The sequence below is a fragment of the Uloborus diversus genome, chromosome 6, assembly GCF_026930045.1.
Source record: "Uloborus diversus isolate 005 chromosome 6, Udiv.v.3.1, whole genome shotgun sequence".
NCBI classification, from domain to species: domain Eukaryota; kingdom Metazoa; phylum Arthropoda; class Arachnida; order Araneae; family Uloboridae; genus Uloborus; species Uloborus diversus.
This window is the reverse complement of record NC_072736.1, coordinates 168,482,231-168,505,937: the sequence shown is the minus strand read 5'-3', so window position 1 is coordinate 168,505,937 and position 23,707 is coordinate 168,482,231. Positions and strand designations below refer to the sequence as shown.

At 35.3% G+C, this 23,707-nt stretch overlaps 1 protein-coding gene across 1 annotated transcript in view; it reads left to right on the top strand.

Moving 5' to 3' along the window:
- Window positions 1–23,707, top strand: part of LOC129225066 (tyrosine-protein phosphatase 69D-like) — a 331,748-nt gene that overhangs the window by 282,862 nt on the left and 25,179 nt on the right. Inside the window, exons 18-21 of the mRNA XM_054859614.1 lie at window positions 2,643–2,797; window positions 4,606–4,741; window positions 18,588–18,737; window positions 23,176–23,269. Coding sequence (XP_054715589.1) covers window positions 2,643–2,797; window positions 4,606–4,741; window positions 18,588–18,737; window positions 23,176–23,269 — 535 coding nt within the window. The remainder of the gene's footprint in view (window positions 1–2,642; window positions 2,798–4,605; window positions 4,742–18,587; window positions 18,738–23,175; window positions 23,270–23,707) is intronic.

Below are 23,707 nucleotides of genomic sequence, written 5' to 3'. Positions count from 1 at the left end.
ACTTTTTCTCATAACAAAAAATTAGCGGAAAATTGTTCTTAATTTTTTCGACAAACAAGTGTTTGTTCTTATCTTGAGATCTACGAAAGTCTGTCCAGTTGAAATAATTATTTTTGTCTTCGGGCTGAAAAATTCATAATCATGAATCCTTCGAACAACAAAGTTTAGTTGAACATTAACCAATATTCTTACTGACTGCAATGATTGCGTGCTTGATTTGTTTTGTAAAAACTGCCAAAAACGCTTAAAAAAATGCAAGCGCTTAGGCTTCAACCAAATGAAACAAACAAAATATGCAAGATCTTAATTAACAAATGACGTGTCAGCAAGCAATCTGACTCCATGCTTCAAGCCTGAATCACATCTTTAAACACCTAATTTAAAACTTGCTGATGAGTCTTTCGTGTGGCACGGCATAATTTGCGGGAATATCTCGATTACCTTCTGGTCCCGAAGACACATTTCCAGACACTAATTTTAAATAAAATTTTATATGCGTTTGTAATTCGTAGGAATGTATTTTTCATCATTATCTAATGATTCTTTCGCTAAAGAATACCAAACACGGAAATGTTGAATAAATAGAATGTTTCATCCTCATTTAGCTTACAAAATGGCACCAAGAGATTTTTTTTTTCGGGGGAAAATGTTCTGGAAGAAAGAAATTTTCACCATCTCTTTGGCACGAAATTGAACTCAGAATTTGAATGTCGTTTTAGATCGTGCGATGAGTTTTTGATAAATAAAATGAGTTTGATAAAGAAATAAATATGCTTACTTAGTTAAAAGGTTTAGCACTATATCGTTCAAAGAGTACCACTTTGACTTCAGCGTCAAACCGCACCACGAGAAACTTTTAAATTTTTTTAAAAACTGAACATTTTATAAATTTCAAAGTTATTTTTATAGGAAAAAATGGTTAAATCATTTCCATAATAAAAATTGCTTAAAAATACAGCTAACATCCGCCAAACTCTAAAAGAGCCTTCCCCTCAGTGCAGCGACTACGGATAGTAACCGTTCTGACTTGGGTTTAAATTTATTTATTTTTTTAACCTTAAAAAAAAATCCGACTTGTCATTTGAAGGCAGTTTTTAGTGTTTCCCTACACTGTTTAAAAGAATCCTGAAACTTTACCGTAAAAGTTGCTGGCATCCATGTTGTCAGTAACTTTTACCGTAAAATCCTATTTTACTGCAAACTTTTAAAGTACAATAAACGAGAGTTAAAAAATAGCATCATGCGAGCAGCAGGTTCGAACTCGGGACCTTCGTATTGGTAGGCGGCTTTGCTAACCACCATACTAGTTGAGGCTCATCGAATGAGGAAAATACGGTGTTATATGCTTTGCACTGTAAGTCACGTCGTGTATCAATTGGCACTGCAATCGTTTATTTATTTATTTATTTATTTTTTTTTTTTTTTGAGCAATCACGATTGCTAATTGTTCTCACTTGACTGTTTTTGGCGTTACGCTGATGTGTCCCACCACCACCCTCCGCACCATCACCGTCGACCGGCTCCTTGCGATGCTGCTCCTATAGCGAAAGCCGTCTCCAGGTTGCATCCATGTCCTACACACACGCGCATACATACACAACTACACACAAACACATACACAAACACATACACACACGCATACATACAGACACCCACACATACACACACAAAAACATACGCACACACATACACACAACTACCCACACATTCATGCCTGCACACAAACACATATGCCCCCCCCCCTACACACACATACACATAACCCTACACACAAACACATACCCCCACACACATTAACACATACGCCTACATACACACACTCGTGATTGCGAAAAACATGTAATTTGAATTCAAGATGTCAAAATTCAAATTAATTTTTTTTTTTTTTTTCAATACAATTCACTGTAAACACTAGATTTTACAGCAATATTTACCGTAAAAGTTTCCTGAGTTTTTGACAGTATAAATAAAAAGGCAACAGCATATCATGAGTGGTTGGATCATCATGAAGGACATGAAAATTTTAAATATGATTTGGTAGTCCATGGCCCAAAAAAAGTCAAGCTGCACTGCTCCAAACGGTTCGGTCTGTTGAAAAGTTATTAGTTCAACTGCGAAAACTTCAGTCTTATCTTTGTACTCACAGACGGCTTTCCCCGTGTGTGTTCTTAAATACTATCCATCATTATTTTGTAGTAAGTTACCGCCCTAAAGCCAGGGCTAAGGCAGAAATACTTAAAATACACCGCCAGCTCAGTTATTCCATCCGAGGACTGCAGTTTCGTGCTTTTCAGCACTCATCAGCCCGGAATAGGAATCACATGAGCTGGAGGCGAAAAATCTCTTAAGGGAGCCAAGAGAGCCAAACAAACTGGTAGCTAATGCAGAATTAGCAAACCAGATGAGCGACCGCAACAATGGTGCGGTTCAACTCGAAGATTGATGGCAAAGCTAAGGTATTTTGTAGTAAGTTACCGCCCTAGGGTGGTTTCCCGGGCTGATGAGTGCTAAATAGCACGAAACTGCAGTCCTCGGATGGAATAACTGAGCTGGAGGTGTATTTTAAGTACTATCCATCCTATTTTGCTGCAGTGACCTCCTTGCTGCTTGTTGAACATGTCCAATTCGTCATTCCGTTTCAGAATGAAGAAACGTGCCAACGGGAAGTCCTACATTTCCATTTCCTAATGTGGAGTGATTTCTTGAGCCCTGGCCAACCCTCTTGGCTTCTCAGATTCATCAAAAGAGTGAACGAACATTATTCGGCGGACAGAGGTCCTCTTCTCGTCCATTGCAGGTGAGTTCTGCTGACTGAGTCTTGCTAAACCTTTTTAAGGGATTTAAGGACCCTTAACCTTCAAAATTTTCGACTTTCTGGAAAAAATATATGTTATGCATATTTTAATTCTGAACAATTTGATACCTTATTTACCACCATACGACAAAAACTTTTCAAGTTATTGCAAAAATGCGTAAACTTTGCCCATAGAGATTTATGTTAACAGCAGCTGTTTAAGCCTCTTTTTTCTCAGGTGCCGGTTTCTTCGGTTTTCTCGTTTTGCGCGCATAATATCTCATAAAGTTTCTTATATATTTCCGTAAAACTTTTCATACTTGTTTGTCTGGTTAATATTTATGACCTGAACCTAAATTTGTTTAATTTTTTTAAAATTATTTATTTATTTTTTGAAATTTTACAAGTCATAATCAAAAATTTCCAAAATTTTGGCCAAAAGTATATATATTTTTTAATATTACCTTTCATTTTTAGTTAAAAATTAGGTTCAGATCATAAATATATACCAGACAAACATGTATAAAAAGTTTTACAGAAATATATAAGAAACTTTCTGAGATATTATGCGCGCAAAACGAGAAAACCGAAGAAACCGGTACCTGAGAAAAAGAGGCTTAAACAGCTGCTATTAACATAAATCTCTATGGGGAAAGTTTACGCATTTTTACGATAACTTGAAAAGTTTTTGGCGTATGGTAAAAAATAAGGTATCAAATTGTTCAGAATCAAACTATGCATAACATATATTTTTTCCAGAAAGTCGAAAATTTTGAAGGTTAAGGGTCCTTAGACCCCTTAACTCCCGACACAAAGGAAGGAGGCTGAAAGTTAGACGTATCTATGTATCTATGTATCTGTGTATCTGTCTGTGGTTAACCACGACACACAAAGGAAGGGGGCTATAGGTTTGACGTATATGTGTATCTGTCTGTGGCACTCTAGCGACTAAACGGATGGACCGATTTTAAAAAACTTTTTTTTGTTCGAAAGGAAAGTTGATAGAGAGTGTTCTTAGCTAGGTTGCGTATTCCAATGACATTAATTAACGAAGATATTAATTAAAAACCTCTAAAAGGTTTTTCGCGATTTTTGCAGAGAAAAGATATTTAAAAATTTAAAATTTTAATGCCAAAATAAAGAGATTTTTTTTCCCCGCGTCTGATAGAATGTGTTTGGAACTTCCATGTTCTATAGAATTCGAATTATAACGCTTTTTTAAAGCAGATTTTAAATACCGGCTAAGCCTTTATTCAGCGGTTAGTAACCGAATTCATTGTTAGCAGACAAGGAAATAAAAAGCAGTAATTTAAAATTTTTACCGGTTGCCAGTTTCTATTTGTTAACAAATAAAATACTTGTAATTGGTTTTTAATAGTATAAGGCTTTTAAAAGGATTTTCCCTCTTGATTCTACATTTGCGACCCAGTCGGGGGTAAAGGTCTTATATATACGAGCCGGCGCATCAGCTTAAGATCAGCAATTTTGGATCGGAGCGCGTGTTTGAGTGGTTGTCTTTTCTGGCGAGTTATCGTGTTTGGTGATTGTTCACTGCGAGCGATTATTAGCTGCACGTGAATTGTTTATTAAATAAAATATTATTTACGGCAAATTTGGCGAAATACGAAGCTTTGCTGGGGTAACCCTAGCTCCGCAACAATGAAAAATCCGATCCAAAATGACTAAACTTAAGCTGATGCGTCGACCTATCTATACAGCGGCTCTAGTCGGGGGTTTTTAAATGTTTTAATTTTAGTTACTTGTTATCTATTGTCATTACTTCAATTCACGTTCTTTCTTCTGAAATACAGCGAAGGCGTCGGTCGAACGGGGACGTACGTCGCCATCGATTCGCTGAGGCAGCAGCTGGATGAAGAGGGTATTGTAGACATCTTTGCTTTCGTCACTCACCTCAGGTACCACAGAAGCCATCTCATAAGAACACTGGTAAGATATATGGTTGAAATAAAAAAAACCAACGTAAATAAAGTACAAATTATCAAGAAAATACAGGGTGTTTCAAAAAGAATGACCCGATTACAAAAAAAAAATCACAACTACAGTAGACTCTCGTTTTACGCGGCGGTTACGTTCCACGGAAATGCCGCGTAAACCGAAACCGCGTAAATTGAGACCTAATAGTAGTGTTAAAATAGGGGTTAGGTTCAGTAGATAAAAAAAATACTTCATTCTAGTGATGACTAATTGTATAATAAGTTTAATGTGTACTTATATCGATTTTTATGCACAACATGCATAAAGATAACAAACTAATTTCGTGTGTCTGTTTATAAAGAAGAGCTGGCTATGATAGTCTTTTGGCAGTCATTAAGAATTTTTCTCTGTAATTCTTTGCAGAGCATTAACGCATCCATGATCACTTGCGTCGTTTTCATGATAGAATCTTCCTTCACTAACAAATCAGAAAGATCATTTCTATTGTCTAGGAATAGCTCAAAATTTTCAATGCAAACGTTTTTGGTTGTGCGTCACCGATGTCGGTATCCTCGTTGGTTTTGGTATCCTTTGTCACTCCTAAAAGCTCTTCTTCCCGTGAGTTCTGAACTGTGTGAGTTTAATAACTTTACTTCTGAAAAGAGCTCTGGAACCAATCGCATAAAATGTCTCCAGGAGCCCAAGTTCGGTTATTAGCACGCCAAAATGCAGTTTATTACGCGCAATCTGCAATCTTTAGGAGTTTGGATTTTGAAAGAGAGGAAAATTTTATCTGTTTGCATTGCCGCCTCTGCTTAAAACCGAAACTCATCCGCGTAAAATAAAATAAAAGTGGCAAGTCTTTAACCGCGTATAAATGAAATCGCGTAAAATAAACCCACGTAAAACGAGGGTCTACTGTATTTAGATTTTAATACGTTTCATTAAATAAAGGTATCGTTAGAATGGGGAAAATCTCGAGTTTCTCGGAGTTGCTGACAAGTAGCGCTAACTCTCTTTCTTCGCCCGCCATTTCAGTGTTTGTGAAAATGGCGACGGCACTACAAAAATCGAATTGTTTTACTTTTCACGAAGTGCGAGTCCATAACTGTCCAGCGTGATTTTGGTCGAGAATACCCTGGTGGTGAACCTCCTGCCTCGAAGAGCACTAGAAGATGTTATAAGCAATTCAAAGACACGGGTTTTTTGTGTGAGCAGCGGAAGCAGTCGATGCAGACATGCTTGCAAAAGTTTGGGACGAATTTGACTACCGTGTAGACATATGCCACGTATCCAAAGGTGGACCTATTGAGCACCTTTAAATTTGTATGTAAAAAAACTTTATCATTATCCATGTAATATTAAATCAATCTGAAGTTTCTTTTTTCAAAAGTTTTCATAATATACGCAATTTAAATCGGGTCAATCTTTTTGAAACACCCTGTATATTATATAGCAGTTTTACGGCACCTTCCGAATCGATAAAACTGGGTGAACTGTCTTCGATGTTAACAAATTGATATGTAGCAATAAGTTACCGCCCCTAAACCAGGGCTAAGGCAGAACTACGAGGCATGTTTTTAAAGTAAGTACCATTTTGAAATTAAAAAAAGGACAGGTACAGATAGAGCAAAGAAATTTACTGCACAAAAATCTAGCACCCTTACGCTATTTTTCGACATTGCTCCCATGATTTTCCAAGCATTTGTCATAGCATGGTACAGGTTTTTGTATATCTATTCGCAGAAAGTTGCCGCCTATGTAGTCAACTATGGAGTAACATGTTCCTGAGATCATCATTGATGTTGTGCGATCGACCGCCAAGGAAAGACTTTAGATGCAGAAACAAGTGAAAGTTGAGAGCGAGGTCGGGCAGTTCCCGGAGGATGTTCAAAAATGTCCCAGCCAAAGTCCTGTGAGAGTCCTCATGGTTGTCTTCACAGTTGCCGCATGTGAATCACAGGCGGCAACTTTCTACGAACAGGGTATGCAAAAACCTGTACCACGCTTTGACAAATGCTTGAAAAATCCAAGAGCAATGTCGAAAAATACGTAAGTGTGGTAGATTTCTTGTCCAATAAATTTATTTGCTCTATCTGTACTTGTTCTTTTTTTATTTCAAAACGGTACTTACTTTAAAATCGTGCCTCGTGCATGCAATATACCAGACAACCCAGTTATCACATCCTGAGACTGCAGTTTCGTTCTTATTAGAACTCCTCAGTCAGAAATGGTGAATATTTTTTATGTATGGCCTGGAGCAAAGGAGATTCAGAGAGGACATGATTCAGTTGTTTAAATTTATCAAAATGAAAGATGTTAATGGATTAAATTTTTGCACGGAAAGCAGAACGAGGGGCCATTGTTTTAAGCTCTTCAAATCTCAGGCTAACCTGGAAATTAAGAAAAATTACTACTTTAGTAGGGTTGTGTGGGCACTTGGAACAGCTTACCGGAAGAAGCGGTAATGAGCAAGGGGGTGGATAGCTTTAAGAAGGCCATTGATCTTCATTCACGACTAATAAATTGACTAGGACCAGCCTAGCTGGGCCTAGAGCCTGTTGCTGGTCGTCACTTTTGTATTTGTAATATCCGAGCTGGAAGCAGCTGTCACCTCATTGAAACTGAGAGTGCCAACAAATTGGTAGGTAAAGTGAATTTATCTCTTCAGCGAGTGTCCGCAGTACGGTGCGGTTTGACTCGTGAATTGAAGGCAAAGCTTGGGTACTTAGCAAGCTTTGTGTGAAAAACGCCTTTAAGAACTGAACTGAGTACAGTAGACCCTCGTTTTACGTGGGGTTTACGTTCCACGGAAATGCCGGGTGAATCGAAACCGCGTAAATTGAGACCTAATACTAGTCTTAAAATAGGGGTTTGGTTCCGTAGATAACAAAATACTTCATTCTAGTGATGACTATTTGTATAATAAGTTTCATGTGTGCTTATATCGACTTTTATGCGCAACAGGCATAAAGAAAACATTTAAATTAATTTCGTGTCCTGTTTATAAAGAGGAGCTGGCTATGACAGTCTTTTGGCAGTCATTAAGAATTTTTCTCTCTAATTTTTTGCAGAGCATTAACGCATCCATGATCACTTGAGTCATTTCCATGATAGAATCTTTTTCACTAACAAATCAGAAAGATCATTTCTATTGTCTAGAAAAGGCTCAAATTTTTCAATCTGAACGTTCTTGTTTGTGCGTCACCGACGTCGGTATCCTCGTTGGTTTTATCCTCTTTTGGCACTCTTAAAAGCTCTTCTTCCAGTGAGTTCTGAACTGTGTGAGTTTAATAACTTTACTTCTGGAAAGAGCTCTGGAACCAATCGAATAAAATGTCTCCACTGGCCCAAGCTTGATTATTAGCACGCCAAAATGCAGTTGATTACGCGTAATCTGCAGTCTTTAGGAGTTGAGGAGTTTTGAAAGAGAGGAAAATGTTATCTGTGTGCATTGCCGCATCCGCGTAAAACCGAAACTCATCCGCGTAAAACAAAATAAACGTGTCAAATCTTAAACCGCGTATAATCGAAACCGCGTAAAATAAACCCGCGTAAAACGAGGGTCTGCTGTAGTTTATGTTCTATAAATCAGCCGGACTCGCGCACGTCGTGGCAGTCTTCAGCAGTTTACAGTTCATGACAGTTCGGCCGAGTTTGTATAAAGTAATGAAATCTTATACAGGTTATTTTTGTTATCTAACAAGGTTTTTTTTTTTTTCTGTCTAACATTGTAGTTGATGTGTTAATTAAATAGTTCTCAGTTAAAAGTTCCTGTGTTTGTCCAAATGTGCTTGCGTAACAATTTCTACAAGGAAGAATATCCGAAGATCAGTTCAAATAGTTTCATTGCCCGGCGACTTTTGGAAAGCGTTTAGAAGTTAAATGTGCGGTAAGAATTTTTGAATTGAGAAACTTACTTTGACGCGAAGCACTTTGCCTTCAATTTACGAGTCGAACCACACCATGCTGCAGACACTCGCTGGTGAGATATAGTCACTTTATCTACCAGTTTGTTGCCACCCTCAGCTTCAATGAGATGCCATCTGCCTCCAGCTTGGTGATTCACTATTCCTGACTGAAGAGTTGTAATAGGAACGAAACTGCATTCTCAGGATGTGATAGCCGGGCTGTCTGGTATATAGCTAATTGGCATGTGTTTAGTACCGTGAATACCGGCTACTTTGGCCCTGGGATCCTTCTTTGGCCCAAACTGAGAAAAAAATACAACGTTCTGTGCTGATCTACAGGAGTCAGTTTCTAAATTAATTTTAACAGTTTCTGATAAGGAGTAGCATCAAGCACGCAGTGATATGTGCCAAGCAGTTTAACCAGAGACCTAACAGCTACCTACTGTTTGACCGCGGATTGTATGTAATTTGGCAATCTGCCAAGTAAAGACTATTCCATCTGAATGAATCTAGCAGGTGAGATGGGAAAATAACGATGGGCTTTTGATGCACGCGTTTTATAATGTCACTAGTGCTTTACTCATTTATTGCATTCTCTAAAATAAAATGAAGGGAAACAAAAATAGTTACCATGGAAACAACAAAAGAAAAGATAATATTTTCATTTCGTTCAGGAACGTAAAAGCAAAATGGTAAGCTCAAAACTTTGTTGTGAATAAATAAATCAATTAATTTTTGCCGTGAGAATATGATAGAATAGACTTCAGATTAAAAAAATGTTGCTGAGAGCAAATTTTTATTTTTACAAAACTAAGGATAAATAAATAGAGAGGCAAAAGTGCACATTTGTAACAAACCAACTAACACCCCTATAAACTAATAGATACGTCCATTTCCGCCTATAAACCGGATATTAGCCTTTCCATGTAATCGATGGTCGGACAGCACAGGGGGAGCATTATTGAGCAATCACGATTGCTTACTGCTCTCACTTGACCGCCTTTGATGTTCCTTTTTCAGCTTGGACCAGGGGCCTCTGCATCACCACCGCCCATAGAAACAATAAATCCAATGAGTAGGATCCTGTCGCAACTTGTGATTGCGAAAAACATAATTTGAATTCAGAATTTCAGAATTCAAATTAGTATTTTTGTTTTTAGTGTTTTTGTTCACTTTGGGCTAACACGTTTCTTTTTACCTATTAATTTTTAGATGTGGAAACAGTTCTACATCTGCGAAGAGTTTGTAAAATACCTATTTAAAAATCTTATTTATTATTTCGTACAGTAGCAAAGATGTATACTTCTCATTTCCGTTAAGGTTTTCACTTAAAAATTTCGCAATAACACCAGCTCTCTTAACCTCAAAATTACGACCTTCTTTGGACCAGCTTAAAAACTTGAAAAAAATTCCGTCAGAAGGACTAAGAAAAGAAAAGAAAAGAAAAGCTAAAAGTAAATCTCTGAACAGGAAAAACACAAGAAAAAACTGGGCTGTCTCGTCAATGGATGAAGAGATGTTGATTACAGCTTCAGCTCATCAGGATATAGTAAAATGGTTTTTAGTATAGAAGTTGAAAGATTAAGAGGAGCTGGAATTTGTTGGTAGTTCCGCAGAAGTCTACCCATTTGAATCTATTTTTTAGAAATTTTGGGAAATTTGTTGGAAATTTTAGGGAATTTTGTTGTTATAGTTTGGGCTCAGGTTTCCAGGGGCTGTTGATGTGAAATAAGAAGGAACAGTTGTTGAGTACATGGAGTACACCAGTAAGTTTCGGAAGTGGCCGACAATTAAGGATTCTTTCTTCAACAAATGGTGTTCTTTTAATGAAATTATTCAACTCTCCGTCGATGCAACTATAACTAGGCCTACACTCACATTTTAAAAAATATATTCCCTCAAAACAAATCTGTTTCAACTTCATGTGAAATGTATTTTTCTTCAAAAAAAAATACATTCGTATGAATACAAGTCTGTCTTCGGCTGTAGTTAGTTACAAAATAATTTTAAATAGGTAAAACCTTCTTGGGCCGTGGTAACTTAAGTGAAAAAGTAAAATTGCGCCAAATAAAAATACAGTTAAAAAGGATGAAAACTCTTTGAAAAGAATTATAACTACTCAAAAATTGAACTAAGAGTTCTCAAAATGAGAAAAAAAGGGTTACCACTGCTTAAAAATAGAAATAGTAACAAAATAATGGGAAAAGATGAAAATAGCTCCAAAATGCGGGCCAAACTAGCCCGTATTCACGGCATCTATGTAATCGCCAAAAATTTTGTAAAATGTTAAGGTAAAGTGAATTTTTTTAATAACAACACTTTTCATATCCTTTATTTTTGTATACGTCCAAGTACATTCTTAAGTTTTCTCCATCGTGTCTTTCTTCTTATATCCTCAATGATAAGTTAATGGCTGAATTTCAACGAAAAAAACTTACATTTCTATTTTTGCTGAATTAACTTCTTAAATTTTATTGAAAGTCGAATTTATACAAAAGGATCTTTTCGGACACCTGGTGGAGTAATTTTCAGTTATAATTCTACATTAAAAAAAATGCTGAATTCTCTTTTTTCGACTTTCTAAAGTAGATTAACTGAAGCTTTTGATTAGCTCCACTCTAAATATTTACTTTGCGGACGAAGTTCTTTCATCGGTGCCTCTTAAACTTCCATTCTGTTTTCCAATCAGAAAATAAAAAACACGTAAGTCAATCTCTTAGTTTTCTAAAAGTAGTTTGAAAAATAGAATTTTTAGCCTCGAAAAGTTTTACTTATGTAAATAAGAACTAATTGAAAAATACCTTCAAGACAAAATGAATTTTTTGCAGTCACCTGTGCACATGTTAAGAAAATTTGACTTCCTTTTTGTCAAAAAAGTAGTATAACTAGTTTTTATGTAAACAGAATTAAAATAGTTAGGTGGTAGGTTTATTTTGTACTTTATGCAAGTGTGGAAAATGTCCTAAATATAGAAAATACTGTTTACCTCAAACAGGTACTTTTATACGCGACCGATCATAGAAATGTAGACTTATGTAGTTTCAGAGGAATGCATTTTTAATTTCAATTCCCTGTTTCGGGGAGTTTTCTTTTTATTTCTTTTGTATTGTGTTAGTAAAAATAACACATTCAATTCAAAATGCATTTCAATTATGTATCAATGTCTACAAAGTGCAGATGAAATGTTCATGAAATGCTTTTAATGAACCATGTGCCTAACTTTTTGCTTCTATTTCATGACATCTATAAATCGACAGGCACAAATGTTACAATCATAAGAATATAAATTAAATGATACTCTTTTTGAGGCATCAAAAAGACACACAGAATACAAACAAAAATTATAAGGATGAAGGAAAAATTATGAAGTATAAAAACCGGATTTTGGATTCAAAACTTTTTAATAGCTGTCTCGAAAAATAGAGTCATAATATCAAGCGAAGAATTAATTAATAAACTTGTGCTCTTAGTGGAAACGTTAACATAAGAGAATAACGAGAAATAAATATATTTCTCATACTTATAATTTTCTATATTATATTAATACCGCGGGGCACATCTAAAAATAAATAAAGGAAAGTATAAATTGCTTCTCAATATTATTATCAACCCAGGCAACACTGGATGTGTTTGCTAGTTAGAAGTAAAATTTAAAAACACATTTTTTTTTTTTTTCAATTTAAACTTTTTGGCACGGATAGAAATGACATTATTTATAATGATGACGCCAAATTTGAAATAACGCATCTATGAAAATTCCTTTTCATTAATTTATTCTTCGAATTAAAAATATCCCCAAATGAGTTTTCTATTTAAATGAAGTTTCGACAGAAACTTAATCCGATTAGAAACACATTTTTCGGAGGAGATAATCTGATTTAATAAATTCAATCGGAAAAATTACCTATTGTAGCAAAACACTTGAAAATTTGGTTGATTAAATTTTCACGCATGAAGTGCTCTCTGATCAATTCAAGCTGCTAAAAATAATCTGGTTAAATGCGTTCATAAAATTCATTATTTTAGAAATTCCAAAAGAAATGACTGATTAAATGCGATTTTAGTGATGTATTTTAATTCCAGCATCGCGATTAGTGATGTTATCTTTTATAATAAATATAGAGACGAATTACGTAATTTTAAATGAGAATTAATATTTGCTTTTATTATACTAGTGGTACCCGCACGGCTTTGCCCGTAATAGAAAATTAAAAGGTCTTTTGGTTCGCCTGTATATTTACAAATAATGTATGGTGAATTTTGTCGCCAATTTGTTTGTGCCCATGTTACGGTTCCACGTAATGATAATTTCGTAATTTACTCGTCCATCTTATGAGAATTTTGTTCTTAAAATTGGAATAGAAAAAGAACCACATCGAATTTTCGAAAAATCGCTTCAAGGTGCACACCCCCATGCTACAAACTAACTTTGTGCCAAATTTCTTGAAAATCGGCCGAACGGTCTAGGCGCTATGCGCGTCACAGAAATCCTGACAGACAGAGATCCGGACAGAGATCCTACAGACAGAGGGACTTTCAGCTTTATTATTAGTAAAGAAGACAAAGATATGCAGATGAATTACGTAATTTTAAATGAAAACTAAAATTCGCTTTTATTAAGTATTTAATTTTGTAAGGTTCAAAATCTTCTTAAACATATTTCTTGAAGAATTGATACCATTACTTCCTTAATTGAAATCTTACGCCTTTTGCTTTCCTACTTTACACAGACCCTATTATTTTCAAACGTTTCGCTCATTTATTTAATATAATAATGAATGATTGTAAAATTATATGTGAGATTGTTAAGCGGAGGCGCAAATATTCTACCAGTACTTATACTATGCTTTTCACATTTTATTTCTGCCATTTTCGTAATGAGGGCATATTTCGTTTACTATTTCTTGCTTCTTCCATATGTTGAAAAGAGGTGCGAAGTTTTTTTTTAATGGGCTGGCTTCCTTCAGTCAAAAGTACTACTTTTAGTCATTGAAATGAATAGAATGAGCAAAAAATATAACATGGAAACAGAAAATACTTTCATTTTCCCAACAGTTTTTTTAATTAATTTTTTTTAAATGTCCGATTTTTCAAACAAGGCGTGGTCTTGATGACGTCACAAATGATGCACTTTGCCGCATCTTTCTACTACGTTTCCACGTTATGATAATCAAGCAGCGAATTAAAATTGCGCTCTACGCTTGCTACCAACCCTATCGTTGCCAATACACGTGAGTAAAGATGCGAATTAAATATTTTGCACTGTGAATGGCAACACGGAATAGCATTTCATCATTTGTGATGTCATCGGCAGAAGACATAAACAATGAGAGCGCTCCGATTTAAGTAATTTTTTAAAAATATTAAACGTAAACAAATTTATCAAAAAACGGTCAGATCCTATGTTTTTAAGCATGCTCTTTCAGAAAAAAATACTTTTAAAATTTCGGAAACGACCCCATTGTATATAATATATTTTCTAGAACTGGCCTGTAACAAAGCTTTTTATTTGCTTTTCCTAACTGACATAAAAGTAAAACTTTTCTTCCACTTCATCTAAAATTGCAATGACATTAGAAATTTGACAGGTTCGAAAATTCCTATCGCTTCTCTCTTTTACATTGTTGGAAAAAGAATTAACTGAACTGGGACGCGACAGAAAAAATCAGTTCAACGTGAGATAAATACGAAAGACGTTTTTAAAGTAAGGTCAGTTTAGAAATAAAAAAAAGAACAAGTACAGATAGAACAAAGACATTTATTGCAAAAAAATCTACCACCCTTACGCTACATTTCGACACTGCTCCCGTGATTTTCCAAGCATTTGTCATAGCGTGGTACAGGTTTTTGTATACCTATTCGTAGGAAATTGCCGCCTGTGTAGTCAACCATGGGGTAACATGTTCTCTGAGCTCATTATTGCTGTTGTGCCACAGACCACCTAGGAAAGACTTTAGATGCCGAAACAAATGAAAGTTGCTGCGAGCGAGGTGGGGGCAGACCAGAGAATGTTCAAAATCGTCCCAGCCAAAGTCCTGTAAGAATCCTCATGGTCGTCTACACAGGCGGCAAATTTGTACGAATAGGTATACAAAAATCTGTACCACGCTATGACAAATGCTTGGAAAATCCCTGGAGCAATGTCAAAATATAGCGTAAGGGTGGTAGATTTTTGTGCAATAAATGACTTTGCTCTACCTATACTCGTTCTTTTTTTATTTCTAAACGGACCTTACTTTAAAAACAAGCCTCGTAACCAAAACAAAAAACTTCGGAGATGAATTGGTCGGGCCCTGCAATTATTTGGGCTCCATGATCATCAAACCTTACTCCACTGCGCTTTTTCGCTAGGGCTTATGTTGATATCCAATGTACATCAATTGCAGATTGGCATCATTTGTGACTACAACACTACCTTAAAGGGGCCAGGGACACAAAAATCGTCAAATTTTGCAATTTTTTTTTTTTATCATTTGAAAAATTACTTTTTTCATCTGCTTAAAAGGACGTTTCAACCTTGTTTTTATCTTAATTAGAACGAAAGATATAATTATTTTTGTTGCATGCACCTAACTAATGTGTATTTAACTTTAAAACTTTAAACGCGTTTTTCTCCATGATGCAATTTTTTCCGATTTCTTGCATTCAAACTCGTATAAGTCAGGAACCGATAGAGATAAAGTAATGAAATTTGAAGCATATCTTTTTCAAACAGTTTACTTTAATTTTTATTCGGCGAATTTGAAAAAAAACGTTTACTGCAAAAAATATGATTAAAAAAAAAAAAAGTATCTTCAAATTTTTCGAAATTTTTCTTCAAATATTTTCTATTTTTTATTGAATCAATATTATTAAAATCGCCGAATGAAAATTAAAGCTTAGATATTTGTGCATAATTTTTTGAAAAAAAATTGAAAATTGACTAATAATATTTTGAGTTATATCAATTTAAAGCAACCCCATTTTTAAAAAAAAATTAATTTAAAAAAAGAAAAATTTTAGTGTTTATGTTATGATTTTGCTTATTAAATAGATCGTGAATCAGTGCAAAAAATTTCAAAACTCTAAAGTATTTAATAAAAAAATTTTCAAAATGTGTCCCGGACCCCTTAAGGCAGGTAAATGGCAGTATCTGCAGAAATGAATTTTCGAGATATTTGCAGAAACGCGTTCTGACAATAGGGAAATAATAGAATGAGGCATTTTTCGCGCTTTTTTTCAACGGAAACTACTAAGAAAGTTTGTAAAATAAAGTCAACGTACAATAAATGGCAAAAATGCAAAAAAAAAAGAACAAATTTGCAGTTATCTGCCCACGGCTGAGTAGCTTTGATTACACCAACAGCATAACTCAAAATGTTTCAGCTTCTAGCGAAACTGTGCAGTTGTGCCTAGACATTAAATAGTACATTATTCAATACATCAGTATCATAGACTAATAATAAGAATAGACCGAGCTATGGCAATCCTTTTGCTGCTCATAAACCAAACCATGTGACTGGTGGATATCCTAGCAACAGCGGGCGTTGATCGTAGCAGACGATCAACGCCCGCGAGAAATAAAATAAATAGAATTGATGGAACACGGAAGAATGATCTTTTATGGAGTCCGATTTGTAAATTTGTTATTCTAAGTTGTAAATATTTTGTTAATATAGTGAGTTTTTCGTTTAGATAGTACTGTGCATTTTCTTTAGTCAATTTCAATAACTCTCTAAGCAATTAAAGATGCAAGCGCCCAAAAAGAATCGGCAAACGGTAAGATTTTTACCTACAGTTTCAATTTAAGATGCCGGTTAGTACATTTTTGCGTTAACGCAAAACGTTTACGCCATTACGTTCACGCCAACGCTGACTTAGCAGTTCCAAATGAAATAAAAGTTACTGAAAACTGTGATCAAAAACAAATTACTAATGTCAAAATAATGCATAACTAAAAGAAAAACAGTTCAACCTCTGCACCTGGAAAAAATTGTAATGAAAACGCATTACGTCTTAAAATACATGTCGAGTGCCAAATTACAGATAATGTTGCCATCTAGCAACCATGCTGCCAAAGTTTTCGCCAAGCCTCCCACCAGTCACATGATGCATCCATGAACCAATTTTTTCATTAGCAAGTCTGGGAAAGCTCGGTCTACTCTTATTTTTAGTCTATGATCAGTATTGAATAGTATTGATAAGATGTTCTATTATATTCTTTGAACAGATATATGTTTCACATTAATCTCATTCAAACAAAAACGTACGGATGCTTTATTGAATAATATATTCAATAATAATAATAATGCCGATGGTTGCATGGTTCAAATTCATGTCAGTGGTCGGGTCTCGTACATCAAAAAAAAAAGTTTACTGTTGGTTAAATTTCTCATCCAGGTGATTAATTCAGACAACGGGACATTTTGGTTTCCCAAAACTGTGCCCGTGACCACTGCAAATTCGTCCTCAAAATGGGATTGTCCCGCGCAAAACGGCAGGCATCATCACTGTATGCATACATACATATGTATCCTTGCGTTCGACGAACTTCACCGGTCGACCGGTAAGTAACCGGTTACTAACCGCAGCGTTCTATGATCAACCGGTTACCGCACCGGTTACCATTCTAAGCTGTTGATTGGAGCACGTGATCATTAGCCGTCACGTGATTAACTAACCGGTCGCTACCAGTCGTGCTCGTCGAACGTAAGCTATGTGTGTTCCTCTATTTGGCTTATTTTAACAGAAATTCAAATGTAACAGCATGTTGAATGCTTCCATTTTACAAAATTTCAACAAATTGCACACATACAATAAAAGCAGCACAACTCTAAATGTCTCTTCAATAAAGCGGCAAATTCAATAAAGCTGGATTTTATTCTGTTTTTGACAATTTGATTCAATAAAGCTGTTGATTCAATTAACCACCGATTCAATTAAGTCCACAATGGATTCCACTGTATTTACCATTATAGATGTGTTCGTTTCATTCAACCTTTGCGATAGATAGATGTGGTATTTGCTTGATACACAACGAGAAATCAGTTCCATGGGCAACCGAGCCGTTCTTGTAGACGGGCAAGCATCCGAAAAGCGCATGCGCGCTAACAACTTTTACCACAGCCTGATGGTAGGATGCAAATAGCGTTGCATCCTCGTAGGCTTTGCCCGTTTACTTCAAGTTTCGCGAGGTTCAAAGGCAGCCAGTGGCTATTGCGACGGCGTTGCGCATCTAGTTATGCTACATCTATAGTGCGATATGCTGTCGTGTCAAGCACAAATATGGTATCCGCAGACGAGCTCAAACTGAGAAATTCCTTTTCAAAGTTTTACGCCTCCATACGTTTGGTTCACTATTTCAGATTTTTCTTGAATATATTTCCCATTCTTAAATGACCATAGATCAATGTATTTAGGTAAAATAAGTATCAAAAAGCCAACTGGTGACAACAAATTCATTTTATTGAAAAGTACAGATACGACTTCTATGCTTAACACGGCGGTATGGTCCTCAAGGGCCGTGGTGGCCTGATCGGTAAGGCGTTGGACTTGTGACCGGAGGGTCCCGTGTTCAATCCTAGTTAGTCGAAGATCCACTGTCTAAATTAATGGTGACTGGGGGACATTAAGTATGCTCGTAGTCACAAAGTCCTCCAAGTGAAACTATACCTCTGGGGGTGCTGGACCAGGAACAGCTCGTTTTGCGATCCTGATTAAAAAATTAGAGCAGTCTTCAAGGTCCCATCCAACTGATACGGGGAAGGTACTGGAGGACCTGGAGTGGTCCCTGGGGACCCTGAAGTGAAAAGTATGGCCCTCATATAATTTAGAACTTATTTAGTACCTTAAATAAATCCAGGACAAAGAATAAATAACTGAATCTTGGGGCGACCTCCTCCAAATTGTTTTTTTTTTTTCTGGAGCATCACAAACCGAGTAATGTAAATTTATGTCATTTCTTACAGGAAGAGTACATGTTTGTGTATCGGGCCCTCATGGAGCATGCGCAGTTCGGCGACACAGAACTAGAGCTGCATCATTTGCGGGACCATTACGAGCTACTAAAGGGGAAAGTGCGAGACAACTGTAGGACTGGCTTAGAGGTCGAATTCGAGGTACGTATTCAGCAATATCCACACCAGAGCAGTAATTAATCATTCCAAATCCGAAAGGACTCGTCTGCTGTTGTAAGCGAAATGGCGAAATCCTCCCCGCAGAGTTGGACGTAAGAAGTCATTTATCATGTGTCAAATCCTGCGATCAATTTTAAATAAAAGTTTGGCAATTTGAGGTTTCTATTTGTCAGAATTTAATCAGCAAGGACATTTTAATCTGGTTAGAATGTTTTATTCTCAAACTAGTTTCGAAACCTATTCACGACATGATTTGGGTTATGTATTTTGATATGAGTGTGTTTGGAGTATTCTTAGAATCACGTGTGTCAAAATTATAATTTATTCTCTTTTAAAAAGACAAGAAAATGAAATATTTCAAAAAGAAAATACTAGAAACACATCAAATATTAATTTCCCCAATAGCAGCTTTCCGAGAAAGCGCATAAAAACAGTAATAATCATAAAATGCTTTTGAATTCGGAAATATCAATTATTTAAACACAATGTTTTAAAAGCGCCATTTTTCTCCTTTTAATGTATTATGTGTCATATTTCTTGTAGAATTTTCTCATAGTGTTTTTGTTATTTTCTCTTATAGTGATGGGTATTTAACGTTTTCTTTTTACTTCACTAAATCACTCCTAAAATGAAGACCCCCCCCCCCCAAGAAATATGATAAAAGACCTTTTTTTACCTTTTAAATAATATAAATATAAAACATATAAAAATGACAATGTCTGTTACCATTTGTAAATAATTCTGAAATAGATACAATACTTTTGCGTAGTTTGATATAGTGTTATTTTGCTTCACTTTTACAATGTTGAATTTTTGTGCATCATAGTTATGTAGGGAAACATGGGGAAAAGTGAACTAGAGGGGCAAAGTGAAATGGTGAAATATTTACTCTGCTTTTAGCTCCACCTATCTGGCATTATTTTAACTATATAGTACCATATGTAGTCTATTCCAGTCAGGAAAAAACTACCGCCGAAGATTAAAGCATTTGGTAGTATAGACAATTTTTACTTTCTTCTATATCTAATACATAGAAGAAAGTATTGGATTCGTGCAAATTTTCGAATTTCGAATTTTGACGGATTCGAACGTTTTGAGGTGTGCTGAGTCCATTTCGACTATTTTTGGAAAATGTCTGTCTGTCTGTGTGTGTGTATGTATGTGTGTGTGTATGTATGTGTGTATGTGTGTGTGTGTCACGTCTGTGTGTGACCAGTTTTTTGTGGCCGCTCTACAGCAAAAACTACCGCACGAAATCGAACGAAATTTGGTACACATATGTGCCCCTATGTGAACTTGTGCCCATTGGTTTTTGGCGCGAATTCCTCCAAGGGGGGTGGAGCAATGGGACGTTTTTTTAGTTACGCGTGCTTGCTATTCCTCAGGAAGTAACTGGCGGAATCAGACAAAATTTGGTCCATATGTTGCCATTAACAGGAACAGGTGCTGATTCAATTTTGGTGTCAATAACTCAAACGGGGGTTGAGCTATAGAACGTTGTTTGTCGTCAATTGTGACTGCTGTACCTCAAGAAATAATCAACAGAATGAAAGAAAAATTTATTGGCAAGTAGTCCTTAGTGGGTATAAGAGCTGATTTTATTTTGGTGTCAACAGCTAACTAGTATGTTGTGGCCATCACGAAACTTTCTTCTATATTTTTCTTTTTTTTTTTTTTTTCTGATCCCTCCCCATGCTTGACGAGGAAGCAATATTCCCAACAAAAACAAAATGACACATGCAAAAACTTGACGACTATCCCAATGTCTGAATTATTGCAAAAGCAAAGCAAAGAGCGAAAATTGAAAGTTATTTTAAAAGCCTTGCTTCAATTAATTACAAATATTTTATTTGTTAACAAACATAAGATGGCAACAGTTCAAAATTTTAAATCATTGAGATAATATTTCCGATCATTTCCATACAATTAAAATCACGAGAAATACGCAGACGACAATCTATTACGATTTATCTTTCTTATTGTTGCATTAATAAAAATATTTTTATTCGCAAAAAAAAAAAAAAAATCAACACCTCTTGGAGCGATCGGCGTCAAAATAGAACCAAAGCCTGTTTACATATGGATTCACATATATTCCAAATTTCAACCAGAACGTTGCATTACTTCTTGAGATAGGGCACTCAAAATGGAAAAAAAGAACGGGTGATTGCGCTACCCCCCTTTTAGCTGTTGACACAAAAATAAAATCAGTTCTTATACCCACTAAGGGCTACTTGTCGATAAATTTTTCTTTCATTCCATTCATTATTTCTTGAGATACAGCAGTCACAATTGACGACAAAAAACGTTCTATAGCTCAACCCCCGTTTGAGTTATTGACACCAAAATTGAATCAGCACCTGTTCCTGATAATACCAACATATGGACCACATTTTGTTTGATTCCGCCAGTAACTTCCTGAGGAATAGCAAGCACGCGTAACTCGAAAAACGTCCCATTGCTCCACCCCCCTTGGAGGAATTCGCGCCAAAAACCAATGGGCACAAGTTCACATAGGGGCACATATGTGTACCAAATTTCGTTCGATTTCATGCGGTAGTTTTTGTTGTACAGCGGCCACAAAAAACTGGTCACACACAGACGTGACACACATACATACACACACACACACACACATACATACATACACACACACACACACACAGACAGACATTTTCCAAAAATGGTCGAAATGGACTCAGCACACCTCAAAACGTTCGAATCCGTCAAAATTCGAAATTCGAAAATTTGCACGAATCCAATACTTTCTTCTATATATTAGATATAGAAGAAAGTAAAAAGGGGGTAGCGCAATCGCCCGTTCTTTTTTTCCATTGTGAGTGCCCTATCTCAAGAAGCAATGCTACGTTCTAGTTGAAATTTGGAAAATATGTGAATCCATACGTAAACAGGCTTTGGTTCAATTTTGACTCCAATCGCTCCAAGAGGTGTTGATTTTTTTTTTTTTTTTTTTTTTTTTTTTTTTGCGAATAAAAATATTTTTATTAATGCAATAATAAGAAAGATAAATCGTAATAGATTGTCGTCTGCGTATTTTTCGTGATTTTAATTGTATGGAAATGATAGGAAATATTATCCCAATGATTTAAAATTTTTAACTGTTGCCATCTTATGTTTGTTAACAAATAAAATATTTGTAATTCATTCAAGCAAGGCTTTTAAAATAACTTTCAATTTTCGCTCTTTGCTTTGCTTTTGCAATAATTCAGACATTGGGATGGTCGTCAAGTTTTTGCATGTGTCATTTTGTTTTTTTTGGGAATATTGCTTCCTCGTCAAGCATGGGGAGGGATCAGAAAAAAAAAAAAGAAAAATATAGAAGAAAGTTTCGTGATGGCCACAACATACTAGTTAAAAATTGGTACTGTAGTATTTTGTTGTAAGTCAAAAATTATTTTTGTTGCCCGAAAATAAACAAGTTCTTGTTTATTTTCTTGTTTATTGCATTTTAAATATTAATTGAGTCCTTTTATATTCAATGCAGAATTAGTTTAGTTAATACTAAGCTTATTTGTTTTTTTGAATAAATTGTACAATTAATCAAGTACATACGGGGCAAAGTGGATGGGGTAAAGTGAAATAGTTTGTTTTATTTACTCACTCAATCATTTAATATAAATCACTTTCGTTTTCATTTATTAATTCATTTACATTCCTTCCTTTAGTTGTTCACTTATTTTCTTATTCATTCTTTCTTTTACTCGCTCATTTATTTTTTTTTCCTATATTAATTGATTTATTCATTTTATTATTCGTTTATTTATTATTCTTTTATTTATTATTCGTTTATTATTACGTATCTTTTATTTATTATACCTTTATTCTTTTATTTATTATTCGTTTATTTATATTCATTATCTCTTCATTTATTCATTCAACCTTTTATTTATTGATTCTTTCGATCAAAAATATGTTTTGTTTTCGAATACAAAATATTTCATTAGAAAAATATTGCATTTTTCACTTTGCTCCATGAAATAAAAAATTAAAAATTTCCACTTTTTTTGAAGACTTAAATTAGTTGCTAAAAATAAAAAATACTGTTTTAACGCAAGTTTTATTATAAAATACAGTGTCCTTTCTTCTTGCACTGTAATTTTCAAAATAAATTTCCAATTTGTTCGTTTTGAAAAAACTCAGTCATCTTAACCATTTCACTTAGCCCATTCACTTGCACCCCCCCCCCCCTTCAATCCGTTTCGTAAAAACATTTTTTTTTTTTTTTTACGCTCATCAAAATAAACAAGTATTTTTTTTAAAAGCTTGCTTAACCTCATTTTCAAGCTGTTTTCATATTTAAAGAAAATTTTATTATTGAATTAAGTTAATCATTTTTTTTTCATGTTACTGAATTTGTTTTTAATCGTCATATTTTAGTGATTCCCATTTTTGTCTTTAGAAATTGAATGATGTCTTCGAAGAGCCCAAAACCTACTGTGTAGGTGCGTGGGATGTCAATAGGTGTAAGAATAGATATGAATGTATCATCCCATGTAAGTTTTTTTTCTTTATGTTGTTGAGTTGTTTGTTGATGAGTTATCTTCTAAAATACGCTACCTAAATCCGTATGCTTATGAAACCCATCTTAAATCCACATCGATTGTTATACACCAACGAAATGGTGTCTCCCCAGTTTCCGCCGACATGAATCTCCCCACCCCCCTGTTTTTCAGTTTAATCATACCTTTTGATATATTAAAGGGGGGGGCGGCAAATTTGAAATGTCGGCGAAACTGAGGATAACTTCCGTTGCAATCGACAGTGGCTTTAAATATCCATTCATTGCGAGAGCTTATCCGTTCCTTATGACGTCATTGTGCCATCATCTGGATCATACTAAGGCCCCCATATATACGAGCCGACGCATTAGCTTATGATCAGCCATTTTGGATCGGAGCGCGTGTTTGAGTGGTGGTCTTTTCTGACGAGTT